At 45.8% G+C, this 20,504-nt stretch overlaps 2 protein-coding genes across 3 annotated transcripts in view; one reads left to right on the top strand and one right to left on the bottom strand.

Moving 5' to 3' along the window:
- Positions 1 to 7,027, bottom strand: part of Dcakd (dephospho-CoA kinase domain containing) — a 34,498-nt gene extending 27,471 nt beyond the window's left edge. The window contains exons 1-2 of one of the 2 annotated variants that reach the window (XM_052197745.1): positions 6,830 to 7,027; positions 5,931 to 6,093 (exon numbers count right to left, since the gene is read on the bottom strand). The gene's annotated coding sequence lies outside the window, so the exon portion shown is untranslated. The remainder of the gene's footprint in view (positions 1 to 5,930; positions 6,094 to 6,829) is intronic. The other variant, XM_052197744.1, reaches the window with a different exon arrangement.
- Positions 7,028 to 7,223: 196 nt separating this feature from the next.
- Positions 7,224 to 20,504, top strand: part of Nmt1 (N-myristoyltransferase 1) — a 36,682-nt gene continuing 23,401 nt past the window's right edge. Inside the window, exon 1 of the mRNA XM_052197742.1 lies at positions 7,224 to 7,385. Coding sequence (XP_052053702.1) covers positions 7,255 to 7,385 — 131 coding nt within the window. The 5' untranslated portion in view covers positions 7,224 to 7,254. The remainder of the gene's footprint in view (positions 7,386 to 20,504) is intronic.

Raw genomic sequence — 20,504 nt, 5'->3', positions numbered from 1 at the left:
TTCTATTCCCTAAAACTAAATGTACTCTCCATGTTTACTTTAAATAAATAGTAATACACAATTAAATTTATACCACAATTTACAAATACCATTCTTTATTTAAAAGCTTCCACAGCTGGGTGTGGCCGTATGTGTCGATAATCAATATTCAGGAGGCTGGGCAGGAGGTTCATGAGTTGAAGGCTAACCTGGGCTACCCATTCAGACACTGTCTTGAAAGGAAAAAGGAAGGAAGGAAAAAAGGAAGGAAGAAATGAAGAAGGAAGAAATGAAGGAAGGAAGGAAGGAAGAAAGAGAGAAAGAAAGAAAGAAAGAAAGAAAGAAAGAAAGAAAGAAAGAAAGAAAGAAAGAAAGAAAGCCTGCTAAAGATATAACTCTTCCCTAGGTCCCCACAAAGTCCAGACTCCTTAGCTAGCCTCACAGTCTTTGTAACTTGGCCAGTTCACCACTGCAGACATATTTCCATATTTCTAATCAAATGATGCCCTGTGCAAGAGGAAGAACAGATAGTACAATTCTCATGCCAGCTCTGCGCTAAAACATCCCACCTAAGGTCCCAACACCATACTAAGCAGCATCGATACAGGACAAATCTCTGAATGAAGACTGACCTGCTCAAACATGATAGCAGGTGACACGGATCAACAGGATGGGATGCTAGCAACGAAGGGCTGTGCAGACACACACACACAGACACACACACATACACACACACACACACACACACAGACACACACACACACAGACACACACACACACAGACACACACGTGCTCTGTGTCCCTGCTGGTCTTTACTTATCTACACTAGGACCTTACCCCTTCTTTGCTGCCACTTGCTCAAGCTTAAATCTAGCAATTTTATTGTTACTTTTGTTTCTTTGTTTTTAGGGACAGAAAACAAACCCGGGATCTCCCACATGTTAGACAAAGGTTCTGCCACTAAGCCACACTCAGCAAATGTTAATGGCTGTTGTGTGCTGGCCCGCGGGATACACAGAACTCAGGAAAATCCAACCTGTTCTCCCACCGCATACAATATAAGGTCTTATAGATAACCACACACAGTAAAGCAAATCTGCAGTTTATCCTGGGGGAGGGGTGTCTGTAGAATCCCAGAAGTTACAATAAAGGAAATACAGAGCTTAAGGAGCTTCTAAAGCCAAATATAAAGTCTGTTTTATGGAGATAGAGACGTGGCTCGATTGCAGATATGTGTTTGCAGTATAAATGGGAAATAGTAGTTGCAGTGGCTATTCCTGGTTGTCAACCTGACTATATCTGGAATGAACTACAATCTAGAATTGGAAGGCTCACCTATGATCCTAATCTGAAGGCTCAGAGATATAAGTTTATGACCTGAGTCTTGGCATGGACATCTTGAAGCATAGTGGCTATGAATTCCACAAGATTAAGACAAGGAAATCTCCGAGTTCAAGATCATCTGGGATTAAAGGCATGGAGACACATGCCTTTAATCTGGACCATACCCTCTGCTGGAGATCTACAGCCTTTAATCTGGGCTACACCCTCTGTTGGAGATATATAAGGACATTGGAAGAAGGAAGATTTACTCACTCTTCCTTGCCTGCTTGCTTGTGGGACTGAGCAACTGCTAGATCCTTGAACTTCCATCCACAGCTGCTGCTGCCCATTGTTGGGGAGTTGGACTATAGACTGTAAGTCCAACAAAGTCATCGACAAACTCCCTAACTATATAGAGACTGCCCATACATTCTGTGACTCTAGAGAACCCAAACTAATACAGAAGTGTATATTTATAATCTCAGCACTGGGAGGTAGATCAGAAGAAGTTCAGGTCATCTCGAGGCATAGCAAGTTCAAGGTTAGTCTGGGATAGGTAAGACTGTCTAAAGAAAGAAGGAAGGAAGGAAGGAAACAAAGGAAGGAGAGATAGCCCAGTGGTTGGAACCACTAGCTGCTCTTCCCAGGACCCCACTTTGGTTCCCAGCATGCACATACACAACCATTAGTAACCCCAGCTCCAGGGAGTCGGAAGGGTACGATGCACACAGTAATGCACAGACACACACACAGAATACTTATGTACATAAAATAGAAATAAAATTTTAAGAATGCTAAAATCTTCCTTTTTCCCCCTTCAAACTTTTTCCACAATGCCACTCCAGGAATATGCACCCTCCATTTTATTACCTGTGCACATATGGGGTGTGTGTGTCAGAGGATGATTTCTAGAAGGCAGTTCTTTTCTTCCATTATAGGTCCTGGATCTAGAATACCGGGTGTCAAGTTTTCCTGGAAGTCACTTTTATCCTCTGAGCCAAGATCTTGTCAGCCCCTAACTAACTGTTTCAAAGTGCAGGGACCAGCAGGAACATTCTTAAACCCACAGAGGCCCAGCGTTCTTTGGACCACGTTAGGATTGTGTCTCAGGAAGAAGCCTGAGGGCCACTTCCCAAAAGTAAGCAACAGGAGAGACATGAAGTTACCAAGGATCATCTCCAACTCATTTCACACGCAGACAATTAGCTCTTTGGAGGGAAGAGACCCTCTACCCTAAGGTTACTTACTAATCGATTATATCATATGAACATATTTTTGGTAAGACAGAGCCTGCACTGGGCATGGTGGCACAAACCTTTAATCTCAGCACTCACGTGGGAGAGGGAAATGGATCTCTGTGAGTTCAAGGCCAGCCTAGTCTATACTTCAAGTTCTAGGACAGCCAGGTATATACAGACCCTGTCTCAAAAATCCAAAATAAATGAGTAAGAAACAGAGCCTCATGCAGCCCAAGCCAGCCTGGGACTCTTTATGTAGCCAAACGTGACCTTGACTTTCTGATCCTCCCACGTCCTCAGTTCTAGAATCTCAGGCAATATCACACCTGGCTTATATGGTGCTGAGAATTGGATTTAGGGCTTTGTACTCTGTTGGCAAGTATCCTACGAACTAAGCTACAGCTCCAGACTTTCCAATATGAGCTTTTGGCAACAAAAAATACAATCCTATCTCTCCCCAGCTAAAACTCCCTCACTGGCTCCCAATTCTTTACCATATTCTACCTCTCTTCAGCCTAATTCTTGCCTACTTTTCTACTATTACCTTTGTTACCCCCTACCCCCACCCCTGTAATACGTAGAATTGAACCCAGGATCTCAGGTATGCTAGACAAATTCCCTACCACTGAGCTTTCTCCCGTTCACTAGTATTGGTTATTTTTACACAGGGTCTCACTAAGTTGGCAGGCTGGCATTGATCTGCTACGCCACCTCGCGCCAGCAGATGGGATGACAGGCCTGTACCACTAACCTTGCTTCCAATCTTGACTTGCAATATGTTCCTCATACTCCAGCCTACAGCTTGATCAATTCATTATGGCAGTGCAAGCGCACTGTTCTGGGATGGGAGATGGTTCAGTGGGTGGAAAAAAAAAGATCCGCTGCACTCGGCATGGTGGCCTGCAGCTGGAAGCAGGAGGGCGATCTCTGAGTACTAGGCCAGTCTGGTTTATGAAGCAAGTTCCAGAACAGCCAGGGCCCCAAAGTTAAGACTCTATCTTCAACAACAACAACAACAACAACAACAACAACAACAACAACAACAACAACAACAAAAAGAGTATCTGCTGTGTATCATAGGGACCCGGATTAGAATTCCACAGCATCCATATAAAGTCAGGCTATAGTGGTGTATGCCTGTGACTTCAGAACACTTAGATCCCACTCGCTCTCTGGCCAGCCCATCTAGCTGACTACAATGAGCGAGCTCTGGGTTCAGGGAGAAAGCATTTCTCAAGGGCATCAGATGGAAAGCGACAGAGAAAGACATCGTTTCTGGTCTCTCTATGGACATTTGTGGGTTTGTGCATTTGCACACATATATACATGCAGTCTCCCTCAAAACATGTAACACAAAAAGTGAGAAAAAGCACTCTCCTTCTGCCTAGAACATCCACCTTAATAGGTATGCTGGAGGTTTGTTTGGTTTGCTTTTCTAGACGGAGGAGTTGCTCTCTGTAGCCCTGCCTATTGTGTAACTCGATCGGTAGACCAGGCTTCCCCTGAACTCAGGGATCTACCTGCTTCTGCCTCCCAAGTGTTGGGCTATAACAGTTATTCCTGGTTGTCAATTTAACTGTATCTGGAGTGAACTACAATCCAGAATTGGAGGGCTCACCTGTGATCCACATCTTGAGGCTCGAAGACACAAATGTCTGACCTGGATCTTGAGCATGGAGATCTTGAGGCACAGGAGCTTCAGCCCAGGCTAAGGTAGTACAGGCCTTGAATTGCAGGCGACTGAGGCAAGATCTCCAAGTTCAAGGTCAGCCTGGGATAAATCAAGTCCCAGATCCAGGCGTGGTGGTACACACCTTAATCTGGGCCACACCTTCTGCTAGAGACCTACATGAGGACCTTGGAAGAAGGAACTCACTCTTCTTTGCCTGCTTGCACTTACCAGCCAGCACACCTGTTGGAACCTACTTCTACAGAAGACCAGCTGACACAACTAGCCTCGTGGGACTGAGCGACTACTAGATCCTTGGACTTCTCATTCACAGCTGACCATTGTTGGGGAGTTTGACTACAGACTGTAAGTCATCATAATAAATTTCCTCAATATAGAGATGTTCCATAAGTTCTGTGACTCCAGAGAACCCTGACTAATACATGGGGTTAAAGGACATCACCACTGCCTTGCTAGGTGTGCTTTTCTTATGAAAACTCAGCTCATTTCCCCAAGGGCCTGGATCCCATCGCTGAGACTGTTGTCACCCTGTGCCCCAACCCCGAGACATAAAAATGTAGTCATTTATAAGTACTGGCTATTTTTGTGGTTGAGTAAAAAGTTTCATTAGGTAGCCCAGGCTGACCTCAAACTTGTGATCCTGCCTTAGCTGAGAAGTCTTCTTTAAAATATTATTTTTATTGTTTTTAATTATGTGTATGTTTGTGTATTTGTGTGGGTTTGTGCACATGTATGTTGGTACCCACAGAGGCCAGAGAAGTCCTATGGAATTCAGGGTGCTCTATTCCTCCTTTCTCTGCCTACAGTCCTAGGGTTACAAGAACCCTCACAACTAGCAAGGCAAAATGTTGTACTTAAGCTGTGAACTCCAAGAATGGCAGGGCCCACAGAAAACCTACATCTTCATTCTTCCTCGACCATAAAATGCGTCTGTGTAAAAGCCAGCAACACAGGACTGGGAATTAGAATAGACATAAGTTCTCATTCAAGTTTTGTGACATGTAGTTTTCTTCAAATCCCCTCCCATGTTTATTTTATAAGAGCATCTAAGTTAAAGGAGACAATAGAAAAGTTAACCTCCAGATGGTGAGATGACTTAGTGGGTCAAAGTGCAAGCATGCACACATACACACAGAAATAAATGTAATATGCTGGATGTAGTAGTAGTGCACAGTGAACCCAGGGCCTTACACACACTAGGCATAGCCCCTACCACTGAGCCCTAATGCTGGTGGCACCGTGTTAAAGTAGTCTTGGTCCTGAAGCGATGAGTATAGGTGACAGCTGTGCACAAGTGAACAGCTTTGACTGCTTCCCAAAATCAAACACAAGTGACCAAGGATCGTTGGCATCTTTGGAGTCTATTTACTTCTCTGGGCCTGCTACTCAAGCAAGAGGAGTTGGCTATATTTAGCTCTGTGTTTTTTTTTTTTTTTTTTCATTTTCTGTGAGTCAGAAGGGAATGTTTCTTCCCTTGCTCAGTTTTGCAAAGGCAAAGGTCATTTCCCTTTTCGGCCTTGCAGTTCTCAAAGGGTAAGAACTAGTCTCTCACCACCCACCATTCTCAACACAAATAGGAAGTCTCTAAGCCCTTGTCTTTGGGCTCTCTTCTCGGGATTATGATTAGATCAGCTAGTTACAGGGCAAAGGCCAGCGAGACTGAAGCATTCAGGCAATTCTAAGATAGATGCGAATTTACCTTCCTATAATAGATTTTTCCCTTGGCAGTTGCCTGGATCCAACAGTGTGACTGGTGTGATGGTAAAGAATTGCAGAGGGCACAGAGTAGGTAGATACAGATTTGTAGACAGATTTTGCCGCCTACAAACAATGTACCAACTTTTCTGGAACAGTCTTTTCATCTGTGAAAAAAAGGAATCACAATGGCATACACATTCTAAGCTTGAAAATTATAGGAATTCATGTACAAAATGTCTTACCCTGGAGCCTGGTGTGTAAGTGCTCATTAAAGACTCATGTTGGGGGTAGGGGAGCTCATGAGGCCCTAAGCCTGGACTAAGAACTGAAGGCAATAAGAAAGGCTAAAAACGGGGGTGGGGGGGGGAGGAAATAGTTCTTCCCAGGCACATCAACCCTGAAATCGTATACATACAACATTATGCATACTGAACGGGCAACATTTATACACTTAGGACCCCCCCCCCCAATGCAACAACAACTAAAGAAAAAGAGGCCTTTTGAGAGCAAGGTGGGGTGTATATGGGAGGGGTTAGAGGAAGGAAAGGGGAAGTGGGGAAATTATGTAATTGTTATAATCTTAAAAAAAAAAAGACTTGTTATGGAAGGCTCTAGTGGGGAATCAAAGGTATAATGTGAATAAGAGCTCAGTGCAAAACTAGAAGCCAAGAAATGGTAAGCCACGCCTGCAAGCAATCAAGTCTTTTGTTCAGGGTCAGTGTTCGACACACTTCAATCCACTGTCTACCAGTTTTAGATTTCCAAAGACCCAGGTCTGTCTAAAGGCTGGAGTGGGGAACGCAGCAGAGAGCAAACATGGCCTTAGGTAGGAAAGCCCTCTGTAAGGGCATTTGAGCTCCTGGAGAATCGCAGCCATGGACCTCAGTGTCTTTCACTTACCCAGGAATGGTAACGGTCCTTAACGGTAGCCGATAACGGCTCACCTGTGGCCCGGTGATTACCACGGGTGCGCTGCAAACCTTGGACTTTGCAAGCCCTTTACTCTCGAAACTCTAATTTAACATGGAACTGCAACTCCCAGCATGCCCCGCGACCACCCTGTAAGGTGTATAGCTCCCTTCGTCTCAGAGCGCGGCTGAACCTAGGGGCTTTCCGGAATTGCTGTCCGCTCCTCCCAAGGCAACGTCCCTTTATGATTTCTGGGTTTTGTAGTCCACATCGGTACAAGTTTCTTGAGAACAAGCCACCCTTAGTGTCAGATTTCTTCACACAAACTACAAAACCCAGAATACAGCGCATATTTCCCCTGTCCAATAGGAGCCCTCCATGTAGCGGGGCGCGGAGTCCGGCTCTCGCAACCCAAGATGGCGGATGAGAGTGAGACAGCAGTGAAGCTGCCGGCACCTTCGCTGCCACTGATGATGGAAGGGAATGGAAACGGCCATGAGCACTGCAGCGATTGCGAGAACGAGGAGGACAACATCCACAACAGGAGGTAACGAGATCATCTTATCCCAATTCCTGTCCGGTCTCCCACAAGCTGGGTATCTGGGGTGCGGGGAAGTCACCGGGATCTTAGTCTAACCCCACCCCCATGTTCTTATTGGCTAAGCCATTGAGATCCTGCCTAGCGATTGGGTTTTGTCCTTGTCATTTACCAGGATGGGTGCTCAGATATTAAGGGTCGGAGACATGCAATAGTTTTATTATATAAAAGTTCTGTGTAGTGTACCACTCCCTTGTTTCAGGCACGATGGAGGAAAAGAACATTTTGAACGGTGGATTTCAATAGTAAAACGCAGAGCAATCTAGAAACTGCAGTTCAGAAGGAACGTTACTTAAAAAGGTGTATGCGAAACGTGACTAGCAATAAAGTAATAATAAAACATTTCGTTGTAGTTCACAGTCAATGAGGAAATTCCTTAGGCTATACAAGCCATGTATATAATTATATTGTAAAATATAACTGCCAGACAATTCCAAAATATAAACTCACTATGAATCCCATGTTATTATTGATGTGATAATGTTTTGATTTATTCAGTGCCTATTGCCTCAAATAATCGGTGGGTATTATTAGTCAATTTCATTGTACCTTTACAATGGTAATTTAGTGAAGTGCCTCAAAGCCTCAACAAACTGATGTTGCTTTTTGGAGAACATGTGGTATTTGTGGGGTACCATTGCACATCTTGTACTTTAGGGTCTCCCCAGGGGTTTTTGTTTGTTATGTTTTGTCATTTTAGTTCTCACTGTGTAGCTATGACTGGGCTGGGACTTACGATATAGAAGATTGACCCCGAACTTGGAATGATGTTCTTGCCTCTCAGGTATAGGGATTACTGTTACAGGCCACTGTGTAGGCCACGGTCTTACTATAAGTAATTTCTGTCTTTTGTTACTAGAGAAGAAGAAATGGACCATATATTTGAGAATTTGTATTTGTCTTTGCTTTTCCAATCAGTACACCTGTAAGCCAGTCACAGGAAATGATGTATTTAAGTTCACATTATTTTCCTGCTGTTCTAATGCCCCCACCCTATCTGTATGTATGTATGTATGTATGTATACATACGTATATTCTTTTGTGTAGAGACTTGTGGGTGTGTGGTTGTCTGTGTGATAGTCTGGTTTTTATAGCCAGATTTTGTTACAGCCAGCTTGTGATTAACAGTAGCCGGCAGCTCTTAGCTTGGACCTAACCCTAATTCTGGTTAAAGTTGAGATGAAGGTAGAAGTTTGTAACCTTTGGCTACACTCTATTTATTCTTCTCTCTAAAGATGGCTGAGCAAAGGATTAAATGATCAGTAATCTGACTGTGGTGAGTTTAGGCTTAAAAAAAGATCCAGACTCTTGTTCTCCAACCAGCGGGGGGAGGTGGGGAGCGGGAATCACAAGAATGTGTGGCAGAAAAGGAAGCTCGCCAACTTTGATTTCATGACTGTTCTGTTGCTGTAATTCACAGCAGATCTAATGGAACAGCCTCATTTAAGACAGCTATTCCCAAGAATGGAAGAGCTGAGAAGGAGGAAGTAGGCGCTGAGGAACACTGGACAGGCCTCTCGAGGGAAAAGTCCCTCAGATGAGAGGGCTAAGTGTGAGAGTCCCTTCAGAAGTGGAAGTACAACTTTTTCTTTGTTCATTCTGTATTTGTTCTAATTTTCTCTGTGAAAATGTTGCCCTAATCAGTGAAAATGTTGCCCTAACTGGTGTCAGTCTTTTTATTTTATTTTTTAAATAGGTTTGTACACTGAAAACCCACAGTTTGCAAAACTTTGCCAATCCTTGAGATATAATTTGGCCATCGAGCATGTTCTCACCGTGTCACAGGCCCTGGTGTTCAATCCCAAGCAAGAAAACCAGGACAATCTCGTTTGCCAGGAAGTTCTTTGTTTTAGCTGTGGTACCACAGAATGATAGCTCCCTTTCCCCAAAATCTTTAGGAGTGATCCCCGTGTGTGTGTGTGTGTGTGTGTGTGTGTGTGTGTGTGTGTGTATTCTATTACAGGATATGGTTAGAGCGAGCAAACTATATTAGTATAATCAAATCTAGGGGTTCATGAAATGAAGTAGTTTGCAGGTGGCACGTGACAAATGAAGGTCCTAGTCAGAAGCAGATCAACTTCTGGTGCATTGAATTAGCATTTTCCTTTAACTTTTGTGTGTGTGTGTGTGTGTGTGTGTGTGTTTTTTTCGAGACAGGGTTTCTCTGTGTAGCCCTGCCTGTCCTGGAACTCACTCTGTAGACCAGGCTGGCCTTGAACTCAGAAATCCGACTGCCTCTGCCTCCCAGAGGGCTGGGTTTACAGGCGTGTGTCACCACCGCCCAGCTTCCTTTAACTTTCAAAGCTGAGTAAGTGTTTTTGGAAAGAGACCGCCTCGCCCTGAGGAAAGTATGGACTTTGGAGTCATTCACACCTGCTTTGAGCAAGATGTGGTGGTTCAATACCCTGCCCCTCCCACAGCCCCACACCTCGGTTTCTCTGTAGATCAGGCTGGCCTCACCAAGATCCACTTGTGTCTGCCTCCCAGGTGCTGGAATTATAGGTGTGTTCCATTTCCTTGAGTACAGGACTAGCCTGGTCTATGTAGCAGACCAGCCAGGACTATATAGTGAGACTCCCATCTACAAAAATAAAATGAAGCCTGTTCTTTCTTCATGTCTTCTGCTAACTTTCCCCAGCTTGCCTTCCGTTAATTTTACAAACTCCATTCTTGTAGCTTTATTATAGCAATATAGATCTTGATAACTTATTGAGCATGTCCAGGTCTCTGTCTTGTGGGCTATTAAATGAGAACATGGATTGTGTCCCGTAATGCCTAGTGCCTAGTGCTTAGTAGGTGTCAGCCAGTGAAGGCAAACACTACAGTGCTCAACCTGAGGTCAGTGCGGGGTCTCTGTAGCCCAGTCAGCCCTCAAACTCATTTTGTATTGAGAACGATCTTGAATTTCTAGTTCTCCTGCTTTCTCTTCTTTAGTTCTGAGATTGTGGGCACATTTCCAGTCTTAGATTTTTTTTTTTAAACATACATACTTTCGACAATAAATCTTACGTACATACGTACGTATGTATGTACTTGTGTGTGTGTGTGTATGTGTGTGTTGGAGGCTGAGTTCTCTCCTTCCATCTTGTTAATGCAGTCTTCCATCATTTCTGCCTTGCTGTGCATGCTTGGTTAACTGCTCTCGAGTGTCAGGGTGATTCTCCTCTCCCCTGGAGTCTCCTCACAGGAGCTCTGAGATGGCAGGTGTGCCCCCACCTGCGGCCTTTCTGTGTGGCGTGTGTGAACGGAGCTCAGGCCGTCAGGCAGGCTCGCCCGCCTTAATCACGCCTTCTTACCTACATTGCTGAAGCACAGAAGCCAGCCGCCGCCCTGCAGTTTATTACGGACACCTCTCCCCTTTGTCTTTTTGAACTGTTTCTTGCCTGTATTCTTTCTTGTTTTAATTTTAGGTTTCCCCCTCCCCCCAGACAGGGTTTCTCTGTGTAGCCCTGGCTGTCCTGGAACTCACTCTGTAGTCCAGGCTGGCCTTGAACTCAGAAATCCGCCTGCCTCTGCCTCCGAAGTGCTGGGATTAAAGGCGTGCACCACCACTGTCTGGCTAATTTTAGTTTAAAAAATTTAAATTATGTGTATGTGCACGTGTGTGCAGATACCTGAGGGAGGCAGAAAGGGCTTCAGTCCCCTGGACCTGAACTTAACACATGGTTGTGAGCCCTCAGCAACCTCCAAGCCATCTCTCCACCCAGCCCCCTAAATTATTGCATTTACAATTTTTATTTATTTTTGCATGTGGGGATGTGTATATATGTAGGTGCACACATGCTACATGTATGTGCAGAGGATGAGAGACACGCGTGTCATTTTGTCATTTCACGATGTGAGCCCAGGGATGGCACTGGGTCTCAGGCTCCGTAGCTGACCCTTTCCCACAGTGACAGTTGCCACCCTCTTCTGCTTTTGAAATGGCGTCTTAGGGTTTTCCTCGTGTCACCTGTAACACTTAAGCAAAGGTGCTGCTGTATCTTGTAGCATGTGTTTCTTTTTTTTTTTTTTTTTTGGTTTTTCGAGACAGGGTTTCTCTGTATAGCCCTGGCTGTCCTGGAACTCACTCTGTAGACCAGGCTGGCCTCGAACTCAGAAATCCACCTGCCTCTGCCTCCCAAGTGCTGGGATTAAAGGCGTGCGCCACCACCGCCCGGCTGTAGCACGTGTTTCTAATCCCAGTGTTGAGGACGCCGAGGCCAGAGGATTGCCAGGAGTTTGAGGCCTCTCAAAGCTACAGAGTGAGACCATTTCAAAATAATGTTCATAACTAAACAAAGGGAAGCAAATAGATTTTCACTTTTAGAAGGTGTTCTGGGCTGTAGAGATGGCTCAGCGGTTAAAAGCACTGGCTGCTCTTCTAAAGGTCCTGAGTTCAAATCCCAGCAATCACATGGTGGCTCACAACCATCAGTAAAGAGACCTGACACCCTCCTCTGGAGTATTTGAAGACATTGTACTTAGAAATAATAATAAATACATCTTTTTTTTCTTTTTTAAGAAGGCGTTCTAGTTGACTTTCTGTTGCTTGTGTAAAGGTTTGTGCAGCTTACAGTTCCAGGTTGCCGTCCATTATTGGGGGGGAAGTCAGGCCAGGAACCTGAGGAGGAGCCATGCTTGGGGCCTGGCTCCTTCACCAGCTCCTCCACTGTTTTCACACTGACTTATCTGTCTGCTGTCTGTGTGCTGCTGTCTGTGGGAGTCAGAAGAGGACATTCGTTCCCTTGGAGTTACAGGTGGTTGTGGGACGCTAAGAACCAAACTCAGGTCCTCTGGAAGAACCACTAGGACTTTTTCAAAAGACAGGATCTCACTATGCAGCTCTGGCTGGCCTGGAACTTGCACTGGGCTCACCTGGAACTCACCAGAGCTCTGCCCACCTCTGTCTCCAAAGGGCAAATGGCATCATGCCTGGAATAACAGCTAGGCCATTTCTCTGGGCTCTTAGGGTTTTGTTTTGTTTTTTTCTTTTGGTTTTTTTGAGACACAGTTTCTCTGGGTAGTCCTGGCTGTCCTGGAACTTGCTCTGTGGACCAAGCTGGCCTCAAACTCACAGAGATCCACCAACTTCTGCCCCCCCCCCCCTCCCAGGTGCTAGGATTAGAAGTGTGCCCCACCCCTCTCCAGCTAGTTTTCTTTCTTCTGTAACCTTCTGCTCAGGGTTGGTGCTGCCCACAGTGGGCTGGGCTCTCCTGTATCTGCACTCAGAACATGACCTAAAGCCACTCTGAGCTAGACAGTTCCTCAATCCAGTCTCCTCTCAGATGACTCCAGGCTGTGTCAGGTGGACAACTGCTTGCAGCTAGGACAGAAGGTAAAGTGCAGAGCTCTCCACTTTTGCTCTCCCTCCCTTTTGTCTCAGAGCGGCTCTTAGTTGGCGTCCCGCTGCACGGAGGAGCACTTGGGAAGGGCTTTTAGGCACTTGCTCCATTTCTCTTCAGCTTTTGGTTTTTCAGAACTAGATCAAAGCAGAAATGAAGAGAACTCTCATCACTGGTATCAAATAAGTATTCTAATTACGTTTCCTAATTAAATGGCAGTTTAAAAAGAAACTAATCAAGAGCTGCTTCAAAGAGAAGAAACTGGAGAGCAAAAGAAATTAAAAGCAAATGAAGCCTATTTCAGGGCAATGACTGCCCATGGCAGGCTGGGTCTGCTGATCTCCCACATTGTTCATCTAATATGCTCACTCCAAAATTGGCAGCTTGGCCAGGCTGCCACGTGACCCTTTCCCTCTGGAGCTCAGAGATGGAGGTTTAGGGAGATGCTTCCCTAACTTTTTCCTCTCACTTTTTTAAAAACCTGAAATCTTTATTTAAAAACAAATTTATTGCATTTCCATACTGTGTGTATGTTGTGTGAATGCCTTATGTCTGCATAGCAAGCTTGTGGGAGTCAGAAGTACCACATGGGTTCTGGGGATCAAAGTCAGGCGGTCAGATTTGGCCACAAGCCCCTCTATCCACCTTATCCCATCCGCACCTCCATTCTTTTCGTTTGTTTGTTGTTTCTTTTGTTTTCTTTTGTTGAGACAGTCTTAGCTTGTATCCAAGGCTGGGTTCAGACTTTTGATCCTCCTGCCTTAGCCTCCCAAGGGCTAGAATTACAGGCATGAGCCACAGTCCCTGCTTCAGTGAGCTCTTCTCTCAAAGTCTCTGATTCCTCTGAGGAGGTGTCCTTGAATGAAGACCAGCTGAAGGGTGACCGTGGTTACTGTTGGTGTGTGCTAACAAGCTCTCATCTCACTTAGGAAGACAGGCTCTGATTTTGCCGTGACCCTCCATCCCATCCACTGACACTAGAGGATGGCCTTGGGGATGTGTTTTCCCCTGGGATGATCTTTGTGTCCTAGCTTGTGGCTGTGGTTGCTGTGGATGATTGTGGCGGTGAGCTGATGTTCAGACCCAGGTCCTTACCACTGAGCAGTAGTGCCAGCTCCTGCATCCTGTAGCAGCCCGAGACCTCTTTGGATTTCTTCAGCAACCTGTGGGTTTTCAGTTTTAGGTAGCAGTGGAGCTGGCCAGCCTTTTAAACTCTCATTAACAGGCCGGATCACCTTCAGTGGACATGGGTTGAGGACTGAGTAGCATTTGGTCTGGGTGTTGACTTGCCAGGTCCCAGTGCACCAGACAAGCTGTTGAGTTTCCCTGCCTGTCTCCTCCTTTCACTCTTGTTTTCTGTTAGCCCCGTGGGCCCAGCTTTTATTCCTGTATATCACAGTCTGTGTGTGAGCTCTTAAAAACAGCTCTCCTCCATGGTAGGAACCCACTCAATACAGAGTCAAAGGTGGCAGTAAAAGTGGCCCTCTGTGGCTCCTGCCTTCTTAGCCGCCTAGTGCCTCTGGGCTAGAATAATGTAGGATTCACAATTACGTTTTTGTCTTGGTTTTTTTTTTAATTGCATTTTTTAAATGTGTGTAATTGTGAATGTACAGATGTACCACAGTTACACGTGTGTATGTCAGAGGACATCTTAAAGGAAGTCAGTTCTCTGCATATGGATCCTGGGTTCAAACTCAGTTCCTCAGGGTTGGCAGTGGGTATTTTACCTGCTGAGCCATCTGTGCCCCATATCCCCAATCTGTAGAGTTTGGGGTGTGATATCCAGTGATCCAGCAGCCACAGCAGGAGAGAGAAGAGAGTATGCCACAGATACTGACTCCGGCCACCAGGCTTCTTCCTGAGTGTCCTTGTAAATGCCCTCTGTCCTTCTGCCTCTGGGCTTTTGGGTGCTGGAGGGTTGCTGGGGACTATGTCACAGCCCTGAGGGTAACTTCACTTACAAAGGGTTCTCCTGATGTCGAAATCAGCTAGAGGTCAGGATTTATTTTGGTACCTTTCTGTGGAAAAGTTACATCATAGTCCCAAGAACTAGCTTCTAGTTTTCAGAGACTCAGAAATGGGGACTGGAGTCATGGCTTGGCCTTCAAGAGTTTGTCCTGCTCTTCCAGAGGACCTGAGTTTGGTTCCAGGATGCCCATCAGGAGGCTTATAGCTGCTTGTTACTCCAGCTCCAGGGAATCCAACTCCTCTGGTCTCCAAGGTCACTGGCACACACAAGTATAAACATACACACTTACACGTAAAGTTCAAAAATTAAAGACAGGCATGGTCCTATAGGCCTTTAATGTCAGCACCTGGGAGGCAGAGGCAGGCGGATCTCTGTGAGGCCAGCCTGGTTTACAGAGTGAGTTCCAGGACAGCCAGGGCCATTTAGTGAGATCCTGTGTCCAAAAAAATAAATAAATAAATAAATAAAATAAATAAAAAAAAAATCAGGAAAAAAAGAAAATAGCTGGCATGAGAGTTTTGAGTTCAAGGTTTGCCATGGTAAGTGCCTATCACAAACAAAGCAAAGGAAGGAAACTAGTGACCCAGAGTTACAGATTTTACCTCCTCATAAACCTGCAGCCAGTGTTGCAGACAGCACCACTTGAGGAGCACCAGTGGTGTGCTCTGCTTTGACCCCAGGGATAGGATGACCTAAGGAGGGCAGTGATCAGGAAGTTGGTGGTTGAAATCTCACCAAGGCCCAGAAGAGCACAGCACTTGTGGCTCTCTCAGAATGTTGGCCCAGCTGTCTGCAGACAGTGCTAGGGGTGCTTCACTGACCTCTTTTAGGCTGTAGCTTCTCTGAGTTTTATTTTAGTCCATTGTGCCTAGAAAGCATCAGGCAGGCATAAAATTGTTGAGCTCTTCGCTGTGTGCGGTGTAATGGGAGGGGTTGTGAAGAACAGCTGTGCCGTGTGGCCTCCACACTCCAAACGTTTTTAAAATCATTGGGAAGCGAAGAAAGAAACCCCTCATTTTATGTAAATAATTATATGTCTATAATGTCTTAGAAGATTATAATTCTAAGGCAGATGTCAGTGAGAGTTGGCAGAGTCAGAGATGGCTTTCAGAATGAAACACTGCTCGTCCTCCACACAGCAGACTGACCTGGAACTCTGCGCCTTCCTGCCCGAGCATCCTGGTCCTGACCCGATGGGCATGAGCCACCATGCCTGCCTCTCCTCGGGACATCTGACACCTGCTCTGTTACAGTAAAGCTTCATTCTTGGGCCTGCTGTGAGAAGACAGTCAATGACATGGCTTTGGAGGCTTCCTGGATATATATCGTCCTGTAGGGCAGTAGTTCCCAACCCGAGAGTCAGGACCCCCTTGGTGTCACATATCAGATATCCTGCATACCCGAGATTTACATTACGATTCATAACAGTAGCAAAATTACAGTTATGAAGTAGCAAGGCAATAAAGTTATGGGTTGGAGGTCACCACAGTATGAGAAAGTGTATTTAAAGGGTCACACAGCGTTAGGAAGGTTGAGAACCACTGGATGAGATGGTAACATGAGGGAGAAAGGGCCCCATGTCTTTAGAAAGTGGCTTGTTCCTGGTAACCAGGCTGCCTCCTATAAGCAGCAGGCAGGTGGCTGTGAGATCTTCCCCGAGGCTGGAGGCGCAGTATCCTCTCCCCCATAATAAGAGATTTGAGTTCCCAGGCACACATCTGCGTGGTTTTCATCCTGTAAGAGGGAGAGGAGGCCTGCGTATGTCATACTGTCAGGAAGTTCTGTGCTCCTTCTGCTCCTCCGTCAGCTCGCCCTTCCCACCCACCCACACGCACCCGGCGCTGGTCTATTTTAGAAGCACAGAGGCTCATTTTCCATCTCCTCCTCCTGCCCTGATTTTGTACAAGAGCATCCATAAGATTTCCTGTGTGTTTGAATTTAAAATTTAAAATGACATTTCTCTGGAGAGGAGGGGCACATGCCTTTAAATCCAGCATTAGGAAAGCACAGGCAGGCAGAGCTGTGAGTTCAAGGCTAGGCTGGTCTACGCATGGGTTCCTGGACAGCCAGGGGCCAATTGGAGAGACCCTGTTTTTGCTTTGTTAAAGACATTTCTAGTCAAGTGTGGTGGTTCATACTTATAATCCTAGTATTCCAAGTGGCCGAAGCAGGAGAATTGCCATGAGTTCAAAATCAGCGTGGGCTACAGCGTCTCACACTTCTGTCTCACACGCCACAGTGTGTGTAGGCCAGAGGACAACGGTGAGGAGCTGGTGCTCCCACCTTGACATGGATCTCAGGGGTTGAATTCAGTGTGCCAGGCTTGCACTCCAGGGACTTCCCTTGCTAAGCCATCTCAATAGCTCTGAAGATGACATTTCCTAATGGCTTCTACCCTGAATATGTCATTCTTCTGATTCATCCTATACTTGTTAGGTTACTTTTTGTTTGTTTGTTTTATTTTGTTTTGTTGAGACAGGATTTCTCAGTGTAGCCCTGGCTGTTCTGGAACTCACTCTATAGACCAGGTTGGCCTTGAACTCAGAAATCTGCCTGCCTCTGTCTCCCAAGTGCTGGCATTAAAGGTGTGTGCCACCACTGCCTGGCGTTAGGTTATTTATTGATAACACACACACACACACACACACACACACACAAACACGGTCTCTCTGTACATAGCTCCTGTCTGTTCTCCCAAGTGCTAGGAATAAAGTAAGGTACCCAGCCTTACTTAAGTTGACGAATGTTGCTTTACAATGCCGTTAGTGGGCCGGAGGGATAGCTCATACGCTAACAGCACTCGCTCCTCTTCAAAGGACTTGGGTTTGGTTCCCAACACCCACATGTTGATTCAAACCATACATAACTCCAGTTCCGACAGATCTGACGCTTTCTTCCGACCTCCATAGGCACCAGGCACATAGGGTACACACACGTATACATGCAGCTAAAACATTTATCCATATAGAATAAGTCAACAGTTGTAGACCATGCACTTTGTGCACGAACACCCATCTCAGTTCCCATAGCAGATGCTTCCTGCCTTCCAAGGACAGATCCCAGCCCATTCTCTGCCTTCCCAGTTTCCAGTCCCTCTCTGGCACATTCTCAAAGCCTCTGAGCTTGGTAGCTCATGAGTAAGTTATTATTGGTGCCTTGACTAGTGCTAGACTCCGCGGTGTCTCTTGGGATTCAGTTGTCTCCCTTTGTGGGGTGTTGTCAGTAAGAGCGTGACGGCGTCATATGTTTTCATGGTAGTGGCTCAGTACCTCGGTAGAATGAATTATAAAATAAAAACATAAAGCCAGGCGTAGTGGTGCGTGTCTTTTGTCATAGCACTTGGGAGGTAGAGGTGGGAGGATCTCTGAATTAAGGGCCAGCTTGACCTACATAGAGAGACTTTGTCTTAAAACAAAACACATTCCACCATCAAAACCAGAGCAAAATTACATACAGTCTGTGGTCTTTCCACAGAAATGAGGCTCCGGGTGTGATGGCGCACGGGGCGTCTCTTCAGAAGAGGCCCTGGAAGGTAGACTGACTGCTGACTTCTTTTGTTTTGTTTTGTTTGTTTTTTCAAGACAGGGTTTCTCTGTGTAGCCCTGGCTGTCCTGGAACTCACTCTGTAGACCAGGCTGGCCTGGAACTCAGAAATCCACCTGCCTCTGCCTCCCAAGTGCTGGGATTAAAGGCATGCACAAACCTACTGAGCTCCCCGCCTCTGCCTCCCAGGAACCTGAGTTACAGGCTTGTGCCACCATGCTCAGCCAAAGACATTCTATAGTGAGTGGCGCACTTTGTGAAGAGGGGCCGTGTATTCCTGGGTAAAACTGTGTTCAGTGGATGGCCCATTGGTAACTAGTATGCATTGCTTTTTATACCTGTTCGTTGAGCCATGGTCTTGCAGTATGGTTCTGGCTGCCCCAGGCCTCTGTGTGGACCAGGGCATCCTTGAACTTGTGGTAGTAATCCTGCTTCTGTTTCCCGAAGATGCGATAGCACACCTGGATGCATCATTTCTTTACCTTTTGATTCTTTTTCCATAGAATTAAGTAAAAACTATCAGGACCCTGATAGTTCATTCTATAAACTGATATGAATGAAACACATTAATTGTATTTTATATACCTTTTCAATACTACACATAATTCTGAGACTGAAGAGAGAATACCTCTGAGCTAAGGAGGCCAGAGTAGTGATGCTCTACATGGACTCTAGTGGATGGTAAGTTATCAGAGGCAGCGCTCTGGGTCGGGAGTAACTGGCTCCTAGCCTTTGCTGCAGCTTGGAGGGTTCACTGAGCATCTGGTTTTAAGGGGTTCGCCTTTTCCATCTCTGAATGTCCTCAGCCCCCAATGTGTTGTGCCTTCTGTGGCTCATTAACAGAGTTCTCACGAGGTGCATGCTAGCCCTGGCTGGAGAACCACCAGCCTTCCATGGCTCCTGCCTTCAGCATCCTGCAGTCTCTAAGGCCCTGGGCATGGTGTAACAGGAGACTGAGCTGAAGGGACCGTGGGATATGTCTGCCAGACCCGTCTCCACCCTCTTTCCCCGGTACTAGGGATAAAGCCTCTTGTCTGATCATGCTAGGCAAGCGTTCTGCTCCTGCACTGCAGCCTCGGCCTGAGAAATGGAAGTGTGTGATGACAAACTGCTCTCTCCTTACATATGTGCACTACTGCCACAGAGAGCATTTGATCAGTTGCTATAAGGTGGCATTAATACTCAGATAACCACAAAGGACTTTGAAATCCTGAGCTAACTTTTTTTGGTTTTTTGGATTAAAAAAATGTATTATTATTTTTCAAAACAGCATCATACACTGTAGCTCAGGCTAGCCTAGAAACTCTTCTGGACTGGACTGGGACTTGGGAGCCACCATGTCTTTTTGTGTGTGTGTTTTGTTTTGTTTTGTTTTGTTTTTTAAAGATAATGTCTTACAATGTTAGCCCTAGCTGGCCTGGTTCTTGCTATGTAGACAAGGCTAACCGTAAACTGAACTCAGAGTCCTGCCTGCTTCTTGCCTCTCTGCCTCCTGCATACTGAGATTAAATCTGTGTACCACCATGTCTCTTTTAAACTGTCCCCACCTCATCCTCCCCAGTGCTTTAATAGCAAGTATGTGATACCATGCTGGTCTAATTTTGACATTTTAACGTGGGTAGGAAACTGTCTTGCCATGACTTACTGAGGAAAGCAGCCTAAAGACACCCTTCCTGCTTCCACACATATACAAGTTTCATCTGTCTGTGGCAGAGGTAACTGTGTGATTCTGTTGTGGTTGAATTTTCCCAAGATTACTAATCCTGGGTTTGCCATCAATGACTGCCCAGGCCTGCTACCTAATGTGTAATTCAGGTGTTGTCTTTCTTGACCATTTTGGGCATGGACTGTAGTAATGCCAAGCCATTCTCTTCTTCATCAGGATCTCTTTTCCTGCCATACTGTCTGCTGCTTTATGTCTAGTAGGAAAATCTGAGTAAGCATAGTACCCTTGGAGAAGTCAGGGCAAAAGATTCCCAAAGACTAGTACTGGCTTTTGGCTGTCCTTTAAAATTCAAGGCCCTGGGGACATGGTGGTGCTAGCACAGTGCTAAAAGATATTATGGTCTACCCCCCTCACTTCCCAAAAAAGGTATCACTCAGCTCCCAGAAGGCTGAGGCTGGAGGATTGCTGTAAGTTTGAGGATGGCCCAAGATACCTACTTGGTACCAAGCCAGAAATCCCATCTTAGGGAAAAAGAAGAAGAACTGGGATTGTGGCCAGGGATTGTG

Source organism: Apodemus sylvaticus, chromosome 10, assembly GCF_947179515.1.
Source record: "Apodemus sylvaticus chromosome 10, mApoSyl1.1, whole genome shotgun sequence".
Taxonomy (NCBI): domain Eukaryota; kingdom Metazoa; phylum Chordata; class Mammalia; order Rodentia; family Muridae; genus Apodemus; species Apodemus sylvaticus.
Note: the sequence above shows the minus strand (reverse complement) of the source record. Positions and strands in the feature narration are given on the sequence as shown.